General features: G+C 40.4%; 1 protein-coding gene across 4 annotated transcripts in view; it reads right to left on the minus strand.

The window, feature by feature from the left end:
- The window catches only part of LOC132393319 (uncharacterized), a 38,111-nt gene that overhangs the window by 9,005 nt on the left and 4,059 nt on the right, over window positions 1–25,047 (minus strand). For 2 of the 4 annotated variants that reach the window (XM_059968376.1, XM_059968378.1), the window contains exons 2-9: window positions 23,645–24,047; window positions 21,540–21,773; window positions 19,434–19,505; window positions 17,376–17,441; window positions 12,343–12,609; window positions 8,316–8,419; window positions 4,384–5,365; window positions 2,153–2,422 (exon numbers count right to left, since the gene is read on the minus strand). In XM_059968376.1, coding sequence (XP_059824359.1) covers window positions 2,153–2,422; window positions 4,384–5,365; window positions 8,316–8,419; window positions 12,343–12,609; window positions 17,376–17,441; window positions 19,434–19,505; window positions 21,540–21,773; window positions 23,645–23,969 — 2,320 coding nt within the window. In that variant the 5' untranslated portion in view covers window positions 23,970–24,047. Of the gene's footprint in view, window positions 1–2,152; window positions 2,423–4,383; window positions 5,366–8,315; window positions 8,420–12,342; window positions 12,610–17,375; window positions 17,442–19,433; window positions 19,506–21,539; window positions 21,774–23,644; window positions 24,048–25,047 lie in introns of those variants that run through there. The other 2 variants (XM_059968377.1, XM_059968379.1) reach the window with 2 other exon arrangements.

The following is a 25,047-nucleotide window of genomic DNA, read 5'->3' on the forward strand; positions in this document are numbered from 1 at the left end:
ACCCTTAAACTTTTGCCCCCTAACTCTCAACTCATGTCCTCTTGTTTGAATCTCCCCTACTCTCAATGGAAAAAGCCTATCCACGTCAACTCTTATCTGTCCCCCTCATAATTTTAAATACATCAAATCCCCCCTCAACCTTCTACGCTCCAAAGAATAAAGACCTAACTTGTTCAACCTCTCTCTGTAATTTAGGTGCTGAAACCCAGGTAACATTCTAGTAAATCTCCTCTGTACTCTCTCTATTTTGTTGACATCTTTCCTATAATACGGTGACCAGAACTATACACAATACTCCAAATTCGGCCTTACCCAGGCCTTGTACAATTTTAACATTACATCCCAACTCCTATACTCAATGCTCTGATTTATAAAGGCCAACATACCAAAAGCTTTCTTCACCATCCTATCCACATGAGATTCCACCTTCAGGGAACTATGCACCATTATTCTTAGATCACTCTGTTCTACTGCATTCTTCAATGCCCTACCATTTACCGTGTATGTCCTATTTGGATTATTCCTACCAAAATGTAGCACCTCACACTTATCAGCATTAAACTTCATCTGCCATCGTTCAGCCCACTCTTCTAACTGGCCTAAATCTCTCTGCAAGCTTTGAAAACCTACTTCATTATCCACAATGCCACCTACCTTAGTATCATCTGCATACTTACTAATCCAATTTACCACCCCATCATCCAGATCATTGAACCATCATCCAGACTTGAACCACTATACCTCTCAGTACATGTGACAATAATAAATCAATTAAACTCTAAAACATGTAAAACCTCACAGATAGCAAAACTATCTGGCACACTGCTCTGCAGCCACCTGGCCTTTGTAATGCTTTCACTCAGCAAATTATTCCAGGGATTTTGCCTCCTCCACTCTACCAGAAGTCTATTGATAGCATTGATAAAGAATCTCATCTTTTCAGTGATGAAATTACACAGGTATGCTTAAGCTCAGATCTTTTATTTTACTCCCACAATCTAAAATGGCACTCTGAATTAACTTGCCCTAAACCAGCTAATGCTTTCCATATCAATGTACGATTTCCCACTCTGGGTGGATGGCAGTCTTACATTTCACTATGGGATAATACGGACCTTGGTAAAGGGTAATAAAAGAGGGCCTGTGCATGTGTTATGAACCAGCAGCAATCGATATGAAACTGAGACGGGGTTTATAAACAAATCCCGAGATTTATTAACCTCTGCTCAAAAACATTGAAAAGTAAACAAACAACTAACTTAACTGAAAGTTAGGCGGCAATATCTAACAAGCAGTCAAATATAGAAACTGTTCTTAATGAGTTCTCATCCAAGCATAGACTTAAAGTGGGAAATTTAAAAGCCTATGTGATTTATACAGTCGTTAAGGAGAGACTTCCCCAAAATAACAATTTCTTTGAAGTAACGACAAATCTGCCGATCCCACAGCCAGGAGATGCCTTGTTCAAAGAAATCACGAGGGAATAAAAGGAACTGACCTGTTGACTGGAGTGTGGTCACTGCACAAACCTTCCCGACTTTGCAGGGGTTTAACTCAAATGTGCATGCCACAATTCCTGAACAAATTCAAAAAGGTCTATCATTCACAAGACGCTGAACGACATTAACTTTATCCAATCCTTCAAACTTGGATAACACTGGTAATGCCTTCACTCTCTGATACTGGACAGTAAGGGAAAAATAAACGTGAAACAAGCAAAACCAGTGGAGCCTCTACACCTCCGACCGGTAACAACAACGTTGCACTAAAGTAAAAATGAGAAATTTGTCACAGTTGCTGGCTTTGTTTAAATTCCGTTTGGAATATGCCATCATGTGACATAACGTCACCCCATGGTCATGAGACAGTTACATCATCCCACTAACAAGACCATTGCATCATCCCACTCACAAGACCGTTACATCATCCCACTGTCCTGTGATCAAATTGTGGGCATGTAACATATGAATATGGATTTTGAGAATTTAAACTTATTGTAAAAGGTCCAAGCTATTATTCCAGTTGAAGATTTCTTTAACCTTTCCCTGTCTCCCAGTAACAAGTGATGCTGCATATCTGGAGCAAGGGCTGGTGGTATAGCTACACTCAATTAGGAAATGTAAATTTTTAAATTAAAATACAATATATTTACCAGGTAGAAGTTCTAACTTTTTCCTACAAATTTCTTCTGCATCAGGCCCATGGAACCAATTGAGTTCTGCCAGAGTTTTTATCAGCATTCTTTCTTGAATCATATGCACCATATCTTCTGTGGTTGTATCAAACCTGATGTCAATTGACTGGTCTCTGAAAAAGATGTCCTTTTGTCTTTCCGGCTTGTCTTCCATAAAGACCTTCACTATGTTCACCACATCTGCATTTTTCTTTATGCTCTTTCTGACCTGAAGGAACAGTTCAACCGCTGGAAATGGAAATAAATAACCACAAAATCATCAGAAGGTCAGTTTGAATATTTGTGCAGTTTGAAGCTAAATTTCAGGTTGTTTCTCTCACCCCATCTAAAATTCCAACAGAATATCATTACTCTAGATGATTAATTTATTTGACCCAAGTCCTATCCACGTCTAACAGTGCAGACTGCGGCTACAGACCCTCACAGCATCCTCCTCCCACATTCCCCCTCCAATGGTCTCACCTATCACCTGCCAGCTTGTACTCCTCCCCTCACCCCCAACCTCCTTAACCTGGCTTCTCACAGCTTCCTTTCCAGTCCTGGAGGGCCTCAGCCGGAAACATCAAGCATTTATTTCCCTCCATAGATGCTGAATGACTTGCTGAGTTCCTCCAGCATTTTGTGTGTGTTGCACAGGTTTTGGATCGTTTTATATAATCCACTGGACCAATGCATGTTGCTGACAAGGTCACCATTTATAACCCACTGGTAACTTCTCATGAACTATGGGGGTGCTGGTGAAACACAGCAATGACTCACAGGCAGCAAATAAAACTTTATTTTATTAGTCACACTTTTTCTTAGCAATGGTCACTGCAGTCAATAGCCTGCAACTTCCCTTTCAGGCTTCAGCTTTCGAACCACCTGCGCGACCTGGCATTTCCGCAGTGTGAACTGAAGTCTCGAAGGTGCAGGATGGTCGTGGCATGACGTGCATGGGCCAGATCGAGGCACAGGGATCAGGGGAATAAGTCTATGTTTGGCCGTACTTGGAGGTGATTCGAAGGAGCAAATCCGAGGCGAGGCAGAGTGAAATGGTAGGGCCCGGGCTCCAGAGTGACCCCCCCCCACCCCACCCCACCCACCCACCGCCTCAGTTTGGCCAATTTAAGCACTGGCTAGATTGGAAGTATAACATTTCCTAAATAGTATTGTTGCTGTAACTCCTTACTATCCTTATTGTGATGTACACACTAGATCTGCAAGGATTTCAAAATATATCATCCAATGTCTAGCTAATGTCCAGCTAATCATGCAACCTTCTAGCTAGTGTCAAGCCAGCAGGTGCTGTTGGGACGTAAAAAAATAATTTGCTGTATCATTTTTAGCATGGGTGGGTTTAAAGAACCAATAATTCCAGGTACCAACAAATTTTTTTTTTACAGGTACCATCTTGGTTGTGTGTGCTTTCAGTTTGCTCTAGATTCTAGCATCTGCATTCTCATGTCTCCAAATTAAAATATATGTTCCATTCTTCAGTGCTCACTTTCTTTTCCTTGTCAAAAGTAGCCTCTAACTACAATGAAATGAGGTGTGAATTAACTCGATGTAAACGTTTTTTATTTAGGTTGGTGATGCACTTTTTGTTTTGGGTGGCTACACAACACGGCAGGCAGCCAGCCTAACGGTCTGGACAGGTCTAGAACCATGGTTTCCAACGGGGGTCCACGCACCCTTCAGTTAATGTCAGGGGTCCATGACATAAAAAAGGTTGGGGATCCCTGGTATAGAACAAGCTAGTAAAATGGAATGGAGATTTACTGAACAGTCAAAAAAAAAAAGAACTCTTATGGTTCTTAAGGAAGGAACTTTGTTGTCTGTATCTGATCTGACCTATCGGAGACTCCAGGCTCACTGCAAAGTGGTCAGCTCAAGGGGAGGCCCAGAAAGCTGCTCAGTTCAAAGAAAACTCTGCACATATGTTCTATGTGCATGGATGACAGAATAAATAGAGGGTTATGTAGAAGGGATGGGTTAGATTGATCTTAGAGTAGGTTAAAGGGTCAGCACAACATTGTGGGCCGAAGGGCCTGTGCTGTGCTGTAATGTTCTAAACCTGTGAGAGCACCCACATCCTGTAAATGAATAAAAACATGGCATTCAAATGCTAATTTACATCATTAAGATTACAGATACATGCACTGCATAATTTGAATGTAATTGCATTAATCTTCCCAAATTGTTCTCACCTTTGTACGGTTTGCCATCCACAAACAGACAGAGTGTAGGGTACCTCTTCTGCATACATTCCACAATAGAACCAACTTTGTACACAAAATCATCATGTTCAAACTCATTTTTATTCACAAGTAACACTCTGTCGTTTCTTAATTCCAGATGTATTTTGTAATCGGCATTCTTTTTCTTTTCAAGTTGAACAAATGTAGCATCCAGGGATTCAATATAGGGCCATTCCTTTTGAAACATTGGTATCAATTCGTTAAAAATATCTTTCTGGAAGAAGCCCATAGCTTGGTTTTCGTACAGACACAGAAAGACCTCCCTCTGTTTGCGTTTGAACCATAGATGGTAACACTTGGATGCTGGATCTGACAACACAACTAAATTCAGGCTCTTCAAGATTTCAAGCAGTTCATCCTTAAGCTTTAATGTTTCATTCGGCCAAATATAATCCAAGAGGCTTTCTGAAAATTTTCCACTGTTGACAAGTTTCATCCACTGACTTTGGATTGGAAATGGTGCAGTTTGTATCTTCAGTGGTGGGGCACAATTGATTGGAATCAACGCAGCCATGAGGTCAATAAGCCACTGAGGATCCAAGACCAAGACTGGCTCAGAAAAATAAGCAAACTTCATACAGTTCAAGACTTGCAGTGCTGCCTGCACTTGAAGCTTCTTGTGAGCATTGCTCACATCTGTACCTTGGGGACTTCCCATGGTGTCATACCACGACAAGTACTTGTCTGAACACAGCAGATATTTCTCACTGCAGTTCAGAATGTGATAATACAACTTTGCATTGCACAAAACAATGTTGTCCTCAAATGCAACTTCCCTTGACAGGCTCTCAATTGCCAAACGTAGCTCCGTGTACCCCACTCCCTGATCATCATCGACAGAGTTGTCAACAGCAAATTTCTCAGCATAAAGTGAAGCAGCTGACAAGTAATTTTGAAGGTAGCTGTAAATATTGCTCAAGGTCTCTTCAGCCTATGAAGAAAAGGTGGGAAAAATAAAGACATTTAAACAGCATGACACCGAATGAGAGTGCTTCATTAATTGCAATTAAACTATATTTATTTTAAAAAGTTTGTAATTTTTATAGGACTGAATAAGACAGTAAGATCAGGAATAGGTCAGGAAGCCTCTTTAGCCTACTTTAGCATTCTATAGTAGCTGATATCATGTAGGCCTCAATTCCATTTTCCCGTAACTATGAACTCCTCCAAAAATAAATCCCTCATTCTTCAATATACACTAATACCCACTGAGCATCAGGGGCTCTTTGGGGGTGGTGAAGAACAGTTTCTATCCCTCTGTTATAATGGTTCTCGAGCTTGAATTCACAATTTACCTTTTTATGATCCCACACTTCATTGCTTTGCTACACTGACTGCACAGAGTTTGTATGGTAAACCATGTATATCTGTCTGGACACGCCCCTCTGCTGACGGCTCCTAAACCCCTGGATAAAGGTGATTGAGGCACTGTTCCTCCCACAGTCATTCAATGTGGTCCTGCTCCGTTTCGCTGTTAATAAAAGCCTGTTGTTATTTACTCTCCTTCCAGTCTCCTAGAGTTATTGATACAGCATCAGTTTGCTACCCTTTCTCTGTATTATTATTTTACTTTGTTCTACCTCAGTGCACTGTGCAATAATCTGATCAGTTTGAACAGCACTGAAGATTTTTTTTCAAACTATCTCAGTATGTGACAATAATAAACCAATTCTAATTATCAAGATTCATATCTTTCTGAAAAGTAATTCCATCTCATGTGAATGTTCAGTGGCTGCATCTTCATCTTGAGATTCACCTCCCTAGGTTAGGTTTAGATACCCATACCCATTAATGCACCTTAGACTTCTATATGTTTCAATTAAATGGTGGGGGGGGGGGTAGGTATGAGTGGTAGATGCAGAGTTGTGGTGTAACTGTGGAATGACAATGAAGTTCTAATTGGGTAGGACAAGCAGTATGGAGATCAAGTGTGGGTTGTAGGGAGGCAGATTGTTACTGGTGGATGATGGTAGTTGTTATAATGTAATGGTGGGAGGGGAGATTCGACAGGTGAAGCTAACTATAGATGTTCATCTTGCTAAGAAAACCTTGCAGAGACTTGGTAAAATTAAATTTCTCTACCTTTCTCTTATGGACAGAGAACTAGCAACCACCTTACTATTTTTGAGTGTTACATGCCCACAGTTCAATCCTGGGACAGTGGGATGATGTAATGGTCTTGTGAATGGGATGATGTAATGGTCTTGTGAGTGGGATGATGTAATGGTCTCATGATTGTGGGGTGATGTTACGTCATGTTCCAAACGGTATAAAAAAAACAAAGCCCGCCATGGTGTGGGGCAGTTACATTTTTATTTTGCTGCATAGAGTTTGCTAGTTTGCTGCTAGATGGTTAGAGAGCTGCCGCCAGTTTTTGATTACGCAGTTTTACTGTCACAAGACAGAGAGGGAGCAAGGACATCACCAATGTCACAGAAACCAAAGGATTTGGGCAAAGTCAATGACGTATGGTTCATCTTCGGGATAACTGATATGTAGTGAATAGTGTCATGCATGTTTGAATCAACCCCTTGATAGGTTGGGAGGTTTGTGTTTCCATCGAAAGGTCAGTTATTTTAAGAAGCTTTATTTCTTCGTGGTCGCCTCAGAGAAGGTATTTCCTGGCTGTACACTGCATTGGCAGGTATGTCATTTCTTCAACGAAATCGCTTAAACGTTCACTTCAGGAAGTCTTCCTCTCTTCTCGCTTACATCGTAAAACACTTGGACTTTCGAACTGACCACTTTAAGACTGTGTTCGAATTTACCACTTTAAGAACTGTTCCTAAGTTCAGCGGTTTGTTAAACCGCCATATAGCAGTTAACTTCTGATTAAGTTATTTGTTTACTTTTCTAAGTTTGAGTAGAGGTCAATAAATATCGTTGTTTGTTTATAAACCCTGACTCGTTTAATATTCATTGTTGTTGGATTCATAACATCAGTGATGATAAAGAACATTATCAGTCCTCTTTGACAATGTGTGTAGGAGAACAATTGTAGGGTTACAGAGCAGCATTTTGGGTTTCCCAACTAACACCATTGCACTGTGTCCGTTCCAACACAATTCTACTGAATTCTTGCAATTGCCAGAACATAACCTTGCCAGCTCTTAAAAAAGACATACTTCAACACACTTCAAAGTGCAGTAATCCATTTTTATTGAGTGAATAAGTGCTGCATTTGGAATCGTTCTGGGGTTGGGACAGTCGCGGTGTTCAGCTGGGGAAGAACAGGGTCTACAATAGCCATTTATTTTTGTATATATAAGAGCTATAGAGATAACCCAGGGCCATAGTATTGTAAGAAATAATGCTACACTTGCATAGTTCATGCACACACCACGGTGAAGCCTGTAATTGCCTGCTCAGGCCTGTTCCTGAGAGCTGAAGGCAAAGTTTTCTCTCAGATTATAGAGCCCGTCTGAACTTCCTAGTGCAGCACCTTGATATAAACAGAGGTGTGGCAGCGTTACAGCAGCAATCTGCAATAACCCTCTAATATTTTGTTTTAGAGGGGAAGGAAGGGAAATTAAAAGAATTTCTAGGCCAGAAAATCTCTATGATCCTTTCTAGATTTCTCTCTCTCCTTCAGAGTATGAGGATCAATAGTTCTTCAACAGCTTGTAACCAGATCAACTTTTAAAGGGGTGATTTACATTCCTCTTTGCACAAGATTTCACCACTGTAAGGCAGCACTAGCCAAGGTTCATAATCCCTCTTAATAGACTTTGACTAAAGTCTTTGCATGTTATAATTGTACAGCAGATAGACAAAGTTCACTTCTTTTGCAAAACAATTTTTCCCCCTTTTCCTTCCTTTCAAAGGTTAAGAAAGCACGCAAAAAGTTGAAGGGGTGAGGAATTTCAGTAAATAGTACTTACATTGCTGCAGCTTTTGGCAAAAGTCCCAACCAGAATGACACGATAAGTATCCTTATGGTCTCTGGAGAGTGAGGAAATGCACCTGATCCAGTAGTCCAAATAATCTACAGTTAAAAATATTGTGCATTTGAGTTAATAGAAACATTCATTAATATAATGAAGAACAACACAAGGAAGAACAAGAAAAGGCAGGAGGCAAGAAGTGAGAATAAAGGGAGCATTTTCTGATTAGCTACCGGTGACTAGTGGTGTTCTGCAGGGGTTGGAGTAGGGACCGATTCTTTTCATGTTATACGTCAATGATGGCTTTGTGACCAAGTTTGCAGACAATACTAAGATAGTGTTGAGGAAGCAGGGAGTCTGCAAAAGGACTTGGCCAGATGAGAGAATGGGCAAAGAAGTGGCAGATGCAAAGACGTGTCAAGAAGTGCAAGGAATAAAGGACTAAACGGGTAGAAAACGCAAAAATCAGAGGTGCAAAGGGACTTAGGAGTCTTCGAGCAGGATTCCTAAAAGTTAACTTGAAGGTTGAGTGGGTGACAAGGAAGGCAAATGAGAATTTAACATTCACTTTGAGAGGACTAGAATATACTGTAAAAGCAAGGTTATAATGCTGAGGCTTTGTAAGGCAATGGTGAGGCCTCACTTGGAGTATTGTGAGCAGTTTTGGGCCCCTTATTTAAGAAAGAATGTGCTGACATGGGAGAGGGTTCAAAAGAGGTTCACAAAAATGATTCTGGGAAGGAAAGGGTTATTGTATGAAGAGCGTTTGATGGGCCCGTACTTGCTGGAATTTAGAAGCCTGAAGGGGGATCTCACTGAAATCTATCGAATGCTGAAAAGCCTAGATATAGTGGATGTGGAGAGGATGTTTTCTGTAGCCGAGGAGTCTTGGACCAGAGGGCACAGCCTCAGAATAGAGGGGCATCCATTTAGAATGGAGATGAGGAAGAATTTCTTTAATGGGGGTGGTGAATCTGTAGAATTCATTGTCACAAACATCTGTGGAGGCCAGGTCATTGGGCGTATTTAAGGCGGAGGTTGATAAGCTCTTGATTAGTCAGTGCTCAAAGGTTTATTATGGGGAGAAGAGTGGAGAATGGAGTTGAGAGGGAAAATGGATCAGTGCAGAGTCTATGGGCTGAATGGCTTAATTCTGCTCCAATGTCTTATGGCCTTATGATCTTAACAGCACAGAAACTAGAGTTGTCAGAGAGTCTCACAGTATACAAGCAGGCCCTTCAGCCAAGGCTCACCAAGGTGCCCCATCCAAGCTAGTCCCATTTTTCAGCATGTGGCCCATAAACTCTAAACCATTCCGATCCATGTACCTGTCCAAATGTCTTTTAGAAAGTGCAATTTTAGCTGCCTCACACATCGTCTGGCAAGTGATTCCACATAGATATAATATTTTATGTAAAATAGTCACCTCTCAAATCTTTCATTTTTTCCTCCCCAGAGTTCGAGTACTAACAGCAAGAGCACATGGGTTTAAGGTGAAAAGGAATTTATATGCTTCTATCAGGTCACCTCTCAGCCTCCAATGTTCTAAGAAATAAAGTACTAGCCTAACTTTTCCCCATAACTCAGTCCCTCAAGTCCTGACAGCATCCTTATAAATCTTTTCTGCACCCTCTTCAGTTTAATAGCATTTTTCCTATAGCAGGGTGACAAAACTAAGAAGGTTCAAAGTCTAAAGTAAATTTATATTCAAAGTAGATATAGTATTTGTCACCATAAACAACCCTGAGGTTCACATTCTTGTTGACATACTCAGTGAATCCTAGAACCATAATGGAATCAATGAAAGACAGCACGCAACGGGATGGACAAAAAAACTGCAAAAACACGCTGTGAAAATACAATAAATAAATCAATAAGCAATAAATTATGACAACATATGAGTCCTTGAAGGTGAGTTGATAGGGTGTGGGAACAGTGATGAGGAAAGTGAGCTGCCCCTCTGGTTCAAGAGCATGATGGTTGAGGGATAATAACTGCTCCTGAACCGAATGGAGTGAGTTCCCAATGGCAGCAGCGAGAAGAGAGCAAGAGATGGGTGGCAGGGGTCCCTGATGATGGATGCCACTTTGCTGTGACAACACTCCAAGTCAATGAGCTCAGTATTGGGGAGGGTTTTACCCGTGATGGACTGGGCCATATCCACTATTTCTTGTACCAATCTACTGTTCAAGGGCACTGACGTTTCCAGGCTGTGATACAACCTGTCAATATACTCTCCACCGCTCAGCTATAGAAGTTTGACCAAGTTTTATATGTCATGCTGAATCATCACAAACTTCTAAAGAAGTAAAGGCACTGCCATGCTTTCTTCGTAGTTACACTTACGTGCTGGGCTTAGGCCTGAAATGATAACGCTGTCATAAGGGGAACACTGGGGACGGACCCAAGTGCAAGATACAGACACTGAAGAACCAGGAACAGGACTAGGCATGAGAAGGAAGCAAGGAAAATGGGGAAGAACGGACACTGGACATGACACCGGCCCTGGACAAGACAAGGATTCCGGGCCTGGGCTAAGACGTGACCAGGACAGCAGAAGCAGGGCATGGAACTGAGAACTAGAAGCCTGAGCTTGGACTCCGAGCCAGAGACTGGACAAGGACCCAGAACCGGAGTCTAGTCTCAGGCTTAGACTCCAGAACCAGGTGAGGACAAGATAAGGCTACAGGAGAAGAGGCACAGAACGGGATGAGAGTGGTCCCAACGCTAGGTAGCAGCAAAACAGCCAGACCTACCTAGCGAAGGCGTGGACACAGACAGACAGTTCCAAACAGAGCAAGGTTTCAGGCAGAGGCTGGGCTCCAGGCAGAGGCGAGGCGAGGCTGGGCTCCAGGCAGAGGCGAGGCGAGGCTGGGCTCCAGGCAGAGGCGAGGCGAGGCTGGGCTCCAGGCAGAGGCGAGGCGAGGCTGGGCTCCAGGCAGAGGCGAGGCGAGGCTGGGCTCCAGGCACAGGCAGAGGCAGGGGCAGGGGCAGGGGCAGGGGCAGGGGCAGGGGCAGGGGCAGGGCTGGGCTCCAGACAAGAAGGGGAGGAGATAGGATACAAACAAGGGGTTTGGACAGGAACAATCCAACAGAGGCTGAATCCTGAAGCTATTTATGAGGCCAACCCAAACAAGAATCAGCTGCCTCAACAGAAACAGGGAAACCCGGAAAACCTGGAATAAGGAGCATGGACCGGATCGTAAATTGGAATGCGGATTAAATGGACCGGACCATGACAAACGCCAAGGAATTTAAAGTCGATGACCCTCTCCATCTCTGGTACTCCAGACCTTTGGACCTTCCATTTCCTCCTCCTGAAGTCAGCAGTCAGCACTTAGGTCTGGCTGACATTGAGTGAGAAGTTATTGTTGTGGCACCACTCAGCCAGATTTTCAGCCTGTCTCCTATATGCCGATTCATCACCACCCTTGATTTGGCCAATGACAGTGGTGTCATCAGCAAATTAAATATGGCTTTGGAACTGTGCTTAGCCACACTGCCATAAGCAAAGATGATGGGGTGTCTCATCACTGAATATCCAAAGTAGGACCACTATTTACTTAGTGGGAATTTCCTCACAACCTCCACAGGGTAACTTTGTTGGAAGAAATGTTGTTTTTCAGGTATATCCTGATTCTCGTTATAATTTGCAGTATAATGTGGAGAGTCCAAGGTAACCTCTGGCAATAGTAATTATACATTAGAACATCTTTAACAGATAAAATAACCAATTTACATGATGGGCACCACCCACCACAGCCTCATCCAATGCTATCAATCACACTGCCCCAAACACTGCCAAAATTCAAAGTGCGATATTTAAAATGAAGTGAACAACTTATATTTAAAATGAATTAACAACTTATCCAAAGTGCTGTGAATTTTAGTATTGTTTACTAATTTTGATGGCATTTCAATAAAACTTACTATGTAACTAGTTGAAAACAATTACTTCAGGTTTTAATTTAGTTTATAACAACACAAGGCAGCAATTGGATAGATTTATGTCTCTTTAACTTGCCTTTCACAGTGTATCCACAGGTGTCCATTACTTTTTGTCCTCGAAGTGGCCTTTCCTTTGCTGGTAGTTTGTCATTCAATCCCAGGTTTAAGTTAACAACCAACAGGTAGACAGCGTTCTGAGGTAAAAAAGGCATGTGCATCTGCTGGTATTCAACGTGACCTCCAAAGTCATAATATCTAAATACTGAAAACCCATCGGAGCATTCACTGCTTTCTTGCAGCTTCATCAGTATTTCATTGGTAAAGTGTTCATCCATTACAGGATCTGTCACAGAGAAAAGAAAAAGTGTGCGTAATTACTCTATGCCCACATCACTTCCTCTTCTGCAATTCCTATTCAGTTACTACCTCTCAGCCATCAGGCTCTTGAACAAAAGAGGATGATAATACTTGTTCCATTTCTGGTATTCCCATAACCAATGATTTCACTTTGTTGATTCTTTGTCATGTTATTTCATATTCTCATTATTTATTGCTATTTATTTACATTTGCAGTTTGTTGTTCATTGATCCTGGTTACAGTTATTGTTCTATAGATATGCTAAGTGCGCCCGCAGGGGAGGAAAAATCTCAGGGTTGCATGTGGCGACGTGTGCGTACTCTGATAATAAACTTTACTTCGAACTTTGAATGAGAAATAAAATCATGCAGAAGCTGGAAATCTGGAACTAAAATAAACATGCAAGATAGCATCCAAATCAGACAGCATCAGAAGGTTTAGAGTATATGGTAGGTTTTTAAACATAATAGCATATGATTGTAATCGCAGAAGAATGGGATTTATTTTGGTTTTTCAATAAGAAACACATTTCATTTCTTGATATTGTTGAAACTCCTTTGAAAGTGGGCTTGGTCACTGCCATTTGATTGTTTTAGGAAAGTAATTGTAAAATTAAAAAGAGATACAAGGAGATTTCTAACTGAAAGAAAGGGAGGCTTTCAACATTAAAAACAGAAATAGAGTTCCTGTTTCGATCCCTAATGGTGCATAAATTTGAGTACAATATCTGATCTTAAATAAAACATTGAAAAAAAATGAAAGATGCTCAAGCTCTTCAGAATACACTTCAAAAGATAATGAGGCAAACTGGCTCACTGCTAGCTATGTTCTTTTTATGATTTCTGACTTCTTCAGAGTTCTGCAGCAAGGCCCAAATCTCCTCAGCCAAATGGAGTGGATGTACCTCTCACCAAGCTCTTCAACTTTGTGTCAGGGACAAGTGGCATATGTAGAGGGACCCCACACATTGAAAGTCATTGACTTAGGTTGGAAACTTACATGCAAGTGGGTGATTTAATTTTCTTCAGTTTAGTTCAGCTTCTTGTTTTTAAAATACATTTTAGAAGTTTAAGTTTAAAATGTATACGTAGTAATTATTATATGTATTTGATCTCTCTTAAAAATAAAAAAAAATCTTTGGTGATGTGCTTCATGATAATCCAGAGATGGGACTTCAGTATCTATTGTACTGGTCATCCCTTCCTGACCATTCCATCTAAGGGATGCTGCAGAAGTGAAGACTTGAGATAGATTGGAACAGCAGATCCAGAGTTATCGAGAGGAACCACAGAGAAGTTTCAGTTTGTTTGTAGGTATGGGGATCCGTGAACTGCATGTCTCAGCTTTCATCGCTTTAATATCTGTTCTGCTTTTAAATTGCTGAGTGTTTGGTGAGATTAAGAGTTCGGCACGGACTAGGAGGGCCGAGATGGCCTGTTTCCGTGCTGTGATTGTGATTGTTATATGGTTTGACTATCTTCCAGCTCAAACTGTAATGGAACTTCCTCTTCTGTGCTTCCTCAATAAGAGAATCTATCTGAAATGTTTGCATTTATTGAGGTCTCCACCCTGCAGACATCCACAGGCAGTGTCGTAAGTATTGTGCAATTCAGACGTCAAATAATACCCTTCTTAGACATTTTACCCACTTTCAGTTACCCATACTGGCAATGAAAGGAATGGTCTGTGAGAGGGCAGACTAAATGGTTCCAGTCGTGGCAGTGTCACTGACTGAACAAAGACAGCGAAGGCATGTGAATGACAAAAGACGTATCTTGGATAATGTACAGTAAATTGAAGTGTGAAACTTAAGATTACACAAGAGGGAAGTAACCCATTAGTAACCCAAGATAGCAGAGTCAAGGGATATGGGGAGAAGGCTGGAACATGGTACTGATTGTGGATGATCAGCCATGATCACATTGAGTGGTGGTGCTGGCTCAAAGGGCCAAATGGCCTACTCCTGCACCTATTGTCTATTGTCTATTCAAATTGTTGAAGTTTCGGTGGCTCAGATGGTCAAAGACAGTGAGAAGATATGGGATGGGATGGAGAAATAATGTTGTCAACTTTTCCTTTCTCTCGTCTAACCAATAGCTCAGACACAAATTGTCTATTCATCATACTGTTGCACAGAAGTTCCCACTGTAAACCATAGCCTGCCAATCCAAAAGTAGCACATCAGATGTAACATACCTTGGAACATCTAGGGTTGGTAAAGTTAAATCTTTCTATTTTCTTTGCTCCATGGTTAACCATTTTAATCCAATTTAATATCATTCCATTCTTTCTGCATCTTCTTGGGATTTTTCCCCTCCAACACTTAAAATTTCTGCCCAGTTTTATGAATGGCTCTAGTTAGGGTCAGCCCCTCAGAAGATTGATAGACTGCCTTCCTCCTTGGGGAAGAGTATCTCAGTGAGTAGCCTGGCTGTCCACTCCATCACTGAGTGGCTAGACAGGATGTACAAAAAAGTAAAGTCAACACCTTCAGAGGAAGATAATACCACTGTCACCATCAATGAATTGAGAGGAGTATGGGTCTGGGTGATGCCTTACTCAGCACAAAGGTCACAGAGAAAGGTTGAACAAGTTAGGTCTTTATTCTTTGGAGCATAGAAGGTTGAGGGGGGACTTGATAGAGGTATTTAAAATTATAAGGGTGATAGAGTTGATGTAGACAGGCTTTTTCCATTGAGAGTAGGGGAGATTCAAACAAGAGGGCATGAGTTGAGAGTTAAGGGGCATAAGTTTAGGGGGTATTTCTTTACTCAGAGAGTGGTAGCTGTGTGGAACGAGCTTCCAGTAGAAGTGGTAGAGGCAGGTTCGGTATTGTTATTTAAAGTAAAATTGGATAGGTATATGGACAGGAAAGGAATGCAGGGTTATGGGCTGAGTGCAGGTCGATGGGAATAGGTGAGAGTAAGCATTGGGTACGGACTAGAAGGGCTGAGATGGCCTGTTTCTGTGCTGTAGTTGTTATATGTTATATATGTTACTCTTCTGCTTTGATTACTCCAAAAGTGCCCATAGAGAAGACTGTTGCTCTCAACTATTGGGGCTCTCAGAGATCTCTGCAATGTCAGGCCAGGAGCAGTACAAAAGTAACTGACGACCTTTACAACACAACAGCACTCTAATGAAGGCCATGTTAGAAGAGCACTAGCGAGTTAGGATCATAGCTTTATCTGGGTGCTAGCTCCCAAAAGCCTAGGGCGCTTGCTTAGATAGGAAGGACTCCACACTCTTAATATTCTCAGCTAACACACGATTAGAATTAGAGTATATTCCTCTTCATCTTTGAAACATAGAAAGTTGTCATCATGGATTCCTGATCCTCTCAGGGACATTGTTTCTTGGGTCAGGACAAAGTGTACCCACTTTTTCCAAGGTTACTGACTCCAAACACTGCCAGGCATGAGTCACCAGTGCCCAGGTTTGAGCTTCCTGTCCAACTTCCTCCAGCCAAAACAGAGTTTCACATTCATAAACATGGGATTCTACAGATATTACTGTTACACACACACACACACACACACACACACACAGAGTCAGGCAGAATCTATGGAAGGGAATAAAGAGGTGCTGTTTTGGGCCAAGATCTTTTATAAGGAACAACAACACACACAAAATGCTGGTAGAACACAGCAGGCCAGGCAGCATCTATAGGGAGAAGAGCTGTTGACGTTTCGGGCCAAGACCCTTCGGTTAGTCCTGACCATATTGGCATATATATTTCCTAATATAAGCCCTATTTGTGACAGATGTAACGCAGAAGTGGCTACTCTAACTCACATGTTTTGGTCATGCGTAAGTTTAAATAATTTTTGGAGGGATGTGTTTGGAATATATCTAAAGTTATAGATATGGATGTTCAACCTAATTCACTTACAGCAATTTTTGGGATTATTCCAGAGGAAGCAAGTGTCTGTTTCTGCCCAACATGTGATAGCTTTTTCAACTTTACTGGCTAGGAGAGCTATTTTGCTACACTGGAAAGAATCTAACCCACCTACTGTTTTCTATTGGCTCTCCTCCATTATGTCATGTTTAAGCTTGGAGAAAATTAGAAGCCGGACCTTTGATACATCTTTTAATTTTGAACAAGTCTGGTGACCCTTTATTCAATATTTTCACATGATTTAATTTATTTTTATTTATTTTTCTTTATTCTCTTTGGGGAAAATCCTTATCTATGAAGGTTCGGAGATGACCGGAAGGATGTGTTTTGTTTTCCTCTTTTTTTTTTCTAATTTTATCCTCAATTGGACTGCCCAATCTTTCTTTTTCTTTCCTTTTTTTTTTCTTTCTCTCTTTTTTTGTTTCAGTTTAGTTATGTTTTTTTTTCTTTATCAATAAAATTTCCAATTTTTTTATGATTGCTATGAGGAGTTGTAGTTTTTTTTGACCATTGTATATACAACAGCATAATATTTTACTTATTTGATTTTGATATTATATACTTTGCTTTTACTATTGCTGTTTATATGTCTTTTATATTATCTACTTGTTAAACTCCTCTTCCGATTTGTATATTCTTTATTTGAAAACCAATAAAAAAGATAGAAAAATGAAAATGACAATTATTGTCAAATATAATAAACATGAGCAACAGTGGTGTGATCAATTTTATAAAATTGGCAAAAATTGAATAAAGCCTTCTAAAGTGGATTGCAACCATTTCAGCCTTAGGATGGGTAAATAGCTTTTGAGATTTAGAGAGCCATAGGCAAATTTTTTACAATCTGTACCTTCAGTGATGTCTTTTGGTTCTTCATTTAAGTGAGAGCTGCTCTCCTCTTGATCTTCAGGTGTTCCTAGAAGTTAAGAAATGGTTTGTGACATAGGTATCTTACAAGAACTTGCTGTCCGATTATTGTGCAAATTTCATTGTGCTTTTATGGTTATTGTTGTGCAACTTGAACAAAGAGAGCTACGTCCATTTCAAAATTGGATTTGGTCTGATAAAAAAAGGGTAAGATCTAAGTTTAACCAGATAAAATATTATTCCTGAACAGGAAGATAGATTGTTAGTATTGCTGATTGTCTGCGCATGTACATCTGTATCAGGTCAAGCTGTCAAGCAACGCTGCATTCAATTTAGGAGTAAAGTACAATGATTAACTCAGCTCTGGGTTGCCTCTGCTTGTTTTTTTACCCATCAAGCTGAACGATTTGAGTTGTGAAATAAACATTTCTTGAAAATCAGAGGATAAGATGGCATGAGGTTAAAGCAGCAGATCCTTTCAATTTCTTCACATACATATAGTGTTGGCAGACCCAAATGTTATCCATCACTCATTGCCTTTGCTAACCCACTTCAATGGCCAGCAGTCTTTACAAAAACTGACTGGTGAGCCAGATGCATTTTTTTAAATAATGTGTTTTGTAATCACTATTGTTAAATTAGCATTTTTGTTTTAAGTCTTTAAAATGCCTTCTGTTACTTGAAAATCCTTTTTCCATATGTCATTGTAGGATTCAGATTCACAATCTCATTAACCATCATACTAATGTAACATTTTCTAACAACTAGTTAATATTTGCAGCACCATGTAAATGTTCCAATTCCTTGATAGGAAATTTTGTTAAATAAGTTCTGAACACATTCTTCCCGCCACTGGGTTTCCAATTGTTGATTCAGATCCCTCCCTCGTCCCAACAACATTCCAGCTTAACTGGCTGTTGGAAATGTCCTTAATCAATCAATGAATTGATGGGCAGGAAAGAGAAAGAGAGTGAAAGTTGCAAGAACACAGAGAAATATGGAGAAAAATAGGATAGACAGGATTGCCGCTCAAGAGCTAAACTTGAGTTGATGGGCCTAATGGCTCCTTCTGTCGTGTTTGGTTAACCAATGGAATCACTGGGAGTCTCTGGGTTCAGAAGCACATGGATCCATTGACCAACAAACACCAAACACTACATTGCCATCTTTGTAGAATCCAAGCAATAACATCTTGGTACATCTCTAATATCGTGGTAGACTTACAGATCAACCTTCTTCAAAGTTTCTAGACAAAACAATTGAATTACATTTTTACAAATCAACTGATACAGCAACGTTTTTAAATGTTCTTTTAAAACATAAGAATGTATCAAGTTTATATCCATCCTCAAAAAATTAACAGGAATAAAATCCTGTTTTATTATTACCTGGATTAATTGCATAGGAATTGCTTTTCACAATGTACGTGTAATCCTAATAAGCCACTGAGCAACAGTGGGGAGAACAAAAGGAATTGGAAGCTCTGAAGTGTTAAAAGAGTTATAACAGCATAAAATGGGTTCTACCACCTAATTCGCTCATGCCAACTCCAGTGCCTACTAAGATACTTTCATCACCCTGCAGTTGGCCCATATCCCCCAAAACCTTCCTGTCCATACACTTACCAAATGCCTTTTAAATGTGGTAATAGATACCACTTCCTCTGCCAGTTCAATTCATATACCCTCTGAGCATAAATCTTATCCCTCAGCTCCCCTTTAAAATCTTTCTTCACTGACCTTAAACTCATGATCTCTGGATTTAGACTTTTACTCTGGGAAAAAAAAAGACTGTGACAATCCACCTGATCTATGTTCCTTATACCATTACCCCTCAGCCTCCTTCATTCAGAGAAAACAGTCTCAGCCTATCCAATCTCTTCCTATTACTCAAGCCCTCCAATCCCAGCATCAAGCTTGTGAATCATGAGGAGAACTGGATATCAGGATGTACAACAATTTATATCTATCTGGGATTAATCCATTCTGAACATTATTCTAAGAGATCTCTTCCTATTTAAAAAAAAATCATAATCACTTACCTTCTAGAGGTTGTTTGTCGGTATTTAAAACACAAGTTGCAATTGCAGTTGTTAAATCATCACTTGGATTATCTATTGACAAGAGAAGAAGGTAGTGAATTCTGAATACGTTTAATTATGTTTAGAAGATCATACTGTTAGAACTCAGTTTGTGTCAAAGTTTTGTGTGCAAGACATCCCCAAGTTCAGGCACTCAGTGAATAAGCGGAGGAGAAGAAAATGGAATACAATGTGAAGTAGATCAAGATCACTTGAAAGTTCAAATCAGGAAACTGGATGAAATTGGAAATGCACAGCAGGACAATCAGCAGCTATAAAGAAAAAGATGAGAATTCTTTCATATACCTACACCAAAATATAAACATTTGTCTTTAAAAATGGTTAACCATGTTCTTCAGTTTTTTTCTACTACACCCCCACCCCCACTTCAAGTTTGAATTGCAGAATGTGAGAAGAAATATATTTCAGTTTGACGTTACTTAGCTTTTTTTTTCAGAATAATAAATAATGTTAAGTTCTGGTCCACAAACCAATGCATGTAGCAAGTAGTTTGCAAACTTTGCTGGTCGAACAACAACAGAGGTTTGATTAACAGAGAAATTAAGGCTTGTTCAGAATTTTTGTTACTGTTTACATTTTTCTTCTCAGTAATTCAGGGGTCTGCTTCAAACCATTGTGTTATCATGTCTCAGCTTTGTCAAGTATAATACAAAAGCTTGGTGGATTAAGTCATTTTCTACCATGTTAACAGGGGTACTGATGTCACAGGGAAAGACAGTGTCCATTGCTCCTGTCAGTATAAGTTAGAGAGGTGCAGTCAATGGATCAGTTGTGAACCCATGCAATATCAAGAAGGAACAAGACCAATTTCTATCCATTAACTAAACACTTTATATAAGAGGGAGGTAGCCTTGCTATTATCAGTCCCTTTATAAAGTCCAGTGTGATCTTTAAGGATTGCTGCATTCACCTGAAAATAACTGGTCAGATTATTTTCCAGGATTTTGTAACACTGTGCAGGCGGGTGCTGTATTTATGTAAGGGCTGTGAATGGCCCAATAAGCAAAGACTTATTGGGCCATTCTGGACTTTTCACATTAAGTTTGAATAGCTCCATCTGTGGCCTACAGCTGTGCTCTGGAGTTTCTGGATTAGTCATGTTACGAATGTGCAGAAACTCTTGAGGGGCCGAAGGGTACAGAGTCGCCCCCTCCTTTTTGAGAATCACAAGATCGCTATTAATTCGGGTCTGGGACCCAGGAAATGAGAGAGAATCCTCAAGGTTTTGGAATGTGTCCTGGCCTCAGCAAGACAAAGCCACGGATAACAGCCATTGTCTCTTGGAGACGGAATTGTGTATTGAGTACTGTCCCATTCATTGAAGCCCTCAGGGGATGACCAGAGTGGGCTGGTTGAGGGATTGCATCATCCCAACCTGATTGACATCTGAGACCCCGTGAGTAAGGATAAAAGCGGGTCTGGAGAACAACTCCTTTAGACGCACCAGGAGAAACGCTAGAAATCCCGTAACAGCGCTTAATAGCGACAGCCGGTGGGGGGCTCGCGTGCGTCCCTTTCCCTTGCCTGGGAATTGGTAGGGTCGCCATGGAAGAACGGCTTTAGCACAAGTGACCAGCCACCCCAACGGAACTCTCGAAGGATCGGAATCATAAAAAGGAAAAGCTGGCAAGTTTCTAAAAAAATCTCTCTTGACTCCAACCAAAGGCTGCAGCCTGAATGAACTGAGTGACTTTTATATTTCCATCGGACAACACATTATCCCCTAGACAACGATAGAGCTCATTTCTTATTATTATTATACCTGCACTTTTAGATGTAGTATTGACAACGTATATTATCTGTATGTTTGCATTGATATTATTTTTGTGTATTTTTACTTATAAATACTGTTAAAAATAGTACCATCAGACTTCAACGGACCTCTCTATCTTTGCTGGTAAGTGACCCAGTTACTGGGTTCGTAACAGTCACTACACACTACATTATGCAATATACTCCTCCAGGCAGACCACAAGAGATCTTCTGTGGGGGAGGAGGGGGTGAAAATTCAAACTTACCACAATCTCCCACTCTTAAAGGGCTTACCTATCTTTTCTTCCCAGTTTTTAATATTGATTTGTCCAATCCGTATTCCATCTGTTATAGGCTCATCCTCCCGGAAGGGCTCATTTAGTAATCTGCGGAGCAAGGTGGTTTTTCCTGCACTCCTGTAGCCACAAAGAGTCAGCGTCCTGACATAAAATGGGACTTTTCCTTGCTGAAATACATTTTGAAGCTTTTCTTTTAGTTCACCCGTTTTTTCTTCATTTTGAGTTTCTGCTGGAGTACAATATTATGTTAGGCAAAATAAGTAGCAGGATCATAGGATCACTGAAGTTATTTGGCATACCATCAATGTTATACAGTGGATTCTGGTTAATTGGACCATTGGTTAATTGGGGCAGCTGCTTATTTGGGACAACTCTTAAAGAACAACAACTAATCAACAAAATAGCTAGGATTCCTTTTATTTATTTGGGACACAATGCCACTTAACTGGGGCAGGAGATAGTTGCTGAATGGTTTCTAACTCGTGTCAGTTGTGTGCTTGGAACAGCTAGTTTTTAAATAGTGTCACTCGCATATGTTTGTGTTGAAAAAGCACAGTGATTTTTGTCACTGATAGTCGCTGAGAAATAAGCAGCAAAACAACACAAAACTATTTTGCACATTGCTTTCAGGTTTGGAAATGTTAGAAATGGCTGGGAGTAAAAAAGAAAAGATTTCACTACTTCAGCAACTTAGGACCTATGAAGAATTTGAAGGCATTGGCAATCATCTTGAATGTTACAATGAAAATGAAGATTTGGAGGATGCAGTCGTTGAAAGGATTGTACAAAGGCAGTCTATTCAGTACCTGTGCTGGTTTTGTTCATTTAAGTCAATCAAAAGAACATGGTAGTGCACAGATACACTGAATGAATTTTTCCGTCAATAACAATTAGGAACTAATGTATTTTTATAGTACAATAGAGATATTGATAGTGTTTAAATTATTCTGCTTTTTCATTTAAATACACAATTTATTAGAAAGAAAGCAGTAGTTTGTATTTTTTAAAATACTTTTTTTAACTATTTCCATGAAACTGGCTAATCAGAGCAGCCACAAAATTTGGCCAAAATGTACTGGTTCCGAAGTATTCCAATTAACCCAAATCCACCAAATTAGCCTTTTGTCTTACTTGAAAGAGATTGCCACCTTCATTTAAAGACAAAAAGAAACCTTGACATTCTGCAGGATTATTGGCATACGTCTTTCATAGTCCCACCATTTGGCTCATTATCTGACATTAGTTTTCAGGGATTCTATTTGGGGGGTGCCAACACTCCATCTTAATAGCAGTACAACCTCTCAGGACAAAGGCACCATTTTGAGATGGCATGGTTGCCTAGATAGGAAATTCCCTTTGCCCTTGTGTTAAAATAGTTTGGCAGAATAGTGGTACTGGGGTATGCTAGGTAGCACGTCAGCCCTACGGATTAACAAGTGAAATCCAGAATAAAATGCCAAGCCGTCACTTGGATTCGCCCCTCAAATAAAGTATTTTTGGATATATTATACATTTTTAATTTCTAAATGGCCCCTCTCAGAGATAAGACTCTTGGTGTTATAGCTCCTATGGATACCTTTTCCAAGGAAATATAAATCAGTTGTTATCAACAAAGTCTATAGTGGACCTTTCTAGCATGTCTTGTGTTGTGAACAAGATTAGAATTATATTAACCTTATACCTCCCTTACAATATCAGCACATCATCTAGAGCAGGGATCACTGGTAGCCAAAGTGCAAATATCCATCGCTATCTATTGTTAAATGGTTGAACTTTTTGCCATGGAACATTTTTCACATCAAGACATCCAAGGTGGTGCAAGGAGGAGTTTTCTGATGTCTCGTCAGGACGATAGGAGCTATCCTGGGGGAAAATGGGTTATCAGCTCTTCAAACTCCTCTGATTTTAACCACCTCTCCCCCTCCCGATTCCAATAAAGCCATCATGATAAGGTGTGCAAGAAAAGCACTGAGATGTGCGGTAGAACAAACATCTCCACAATTCCATGAAAGTAGCATTACAGGTAGATAGGGAAATAAGGAGAGCTTTTGGCACTCATGACAACACAAAGAAAATGAGTGAACGAAACGAGGTACTCACCAGCAAGTGTGTTGGTTGTGGTAGGTTCACCCTGCTCACTTGCCCCACCAGGAAGATTGGTCTCTTCCACTTCTTCCAAAGCATTTTTAAGTAAGGTTCCTAGATGTTGCTTTCCAAGAACCTCCAGTTTCCTTCCTATGCTTTGGTCAGCATCATGGTCAACATCCAGTGGTTCAGCACTCCCTGTAAGCTCCCTCACGGTCTTGTCCTGCTTTAAAACCCGCTTTACTTCCCTGTTAATTTTATTGTGATCAATGTTTTGGAGGATGTTTTCTTTTCCAACTTTCTCCAGCTCTCTTCCTGCTCTTTTTAAAAACCTGTTCATTTTCTTTTCAAATAAGTTTTGATCCTTAGTATCAATTCAAAGTAATCTTCTATCTGCTTTGTGAAATAGATTGATGGACTAAAGTGAAAAGAAATAGAATGAAATACCCATTAGATAAAGAAACAGATTCTTCTGGTTTGCATAGAGAAAAGACAGATTGATGCTAACTTCACCCTGACCAAGTTCCTGATGCCAAGGATAAGCTTTGCCCTGTCAGTTACATACTGCAGCTGGAAGGCTTCTGCCACACTAACTAACTGGTCTGTAACTGCAGCACACAATGAAAGGTGAACTCAAACTATAGTCGTAGAATCAAAGAGCAACATTGCACAGAAACAGGTTCTTTAGCTCAACTCACCCATGCCAATCAAAATTCCCACCTAGAATAGTCCCATTTGCCCTGTATTCCTCTAAACCTTTCCTATACATATTTATCCAAATGACTCTCAAGTTGTTTCTGTACCTGCCTCAGCTACCTCCTCTGGCAGCTCATTCTATATACTCACCATCCTCTGCATGAAGTTGTCTCTCTGGTCCCTTTCAAATCTTTCTCCTCTCACCTCAAACCTATAGCCTCTACTTTTTGGTTCCTTTTGCCTGGGAGAAAGGATATTACATTCACCCTATGATTTTATTCACCCCTATAAGGTCATCCCTCAGTTTCCTACACTGCAAGGAATGATGTTCTAGTCTGGCAATCTCTCACTATAACTCTGGCCCTCGAGTCAAAACAACATTCTCAAAAATTGTTTTTATACTCCTTTCAGCTTATTGATGTCCCTCCTATAACAGGAAGACCAAAACCACACACAAAACTCCAGGTGCAACCTCACCAATGTCTTATATAACTGCAACATAGCTTCCCAATATGTACTCGCCACTCTAATTGATGAAGACCAACATGCCAGATGCCTTCTTCACCATCCTGTTATCTATGGACCTGTCCTCAGAGGTCTCTCTGTTCTACTCCCCGTGGTACCACCATTCATTCTAATTGTACTACCAACAGTTCCTTCAAATAGTCCTGATGTCTCAGAAAGCGCCTCCTTGCATTTATCAAAGAGGAGTTGAGGGGCAT

The sequence above is a fragment of the Hypanus sabinus genome, chromosome 4 (assembly GCF_030144855.1).
Source record: "Hypanus sabinus isolate sHypSab1 chromosome 4, sHypSab1.hap1, whole genome shotgun sequence".
NCBI lineage: Eukaryota > Metazoa > Chordata > Chondrichthyes > Myliobatiformes > Dasyatidae > Hypanus > Hypanus sabinus.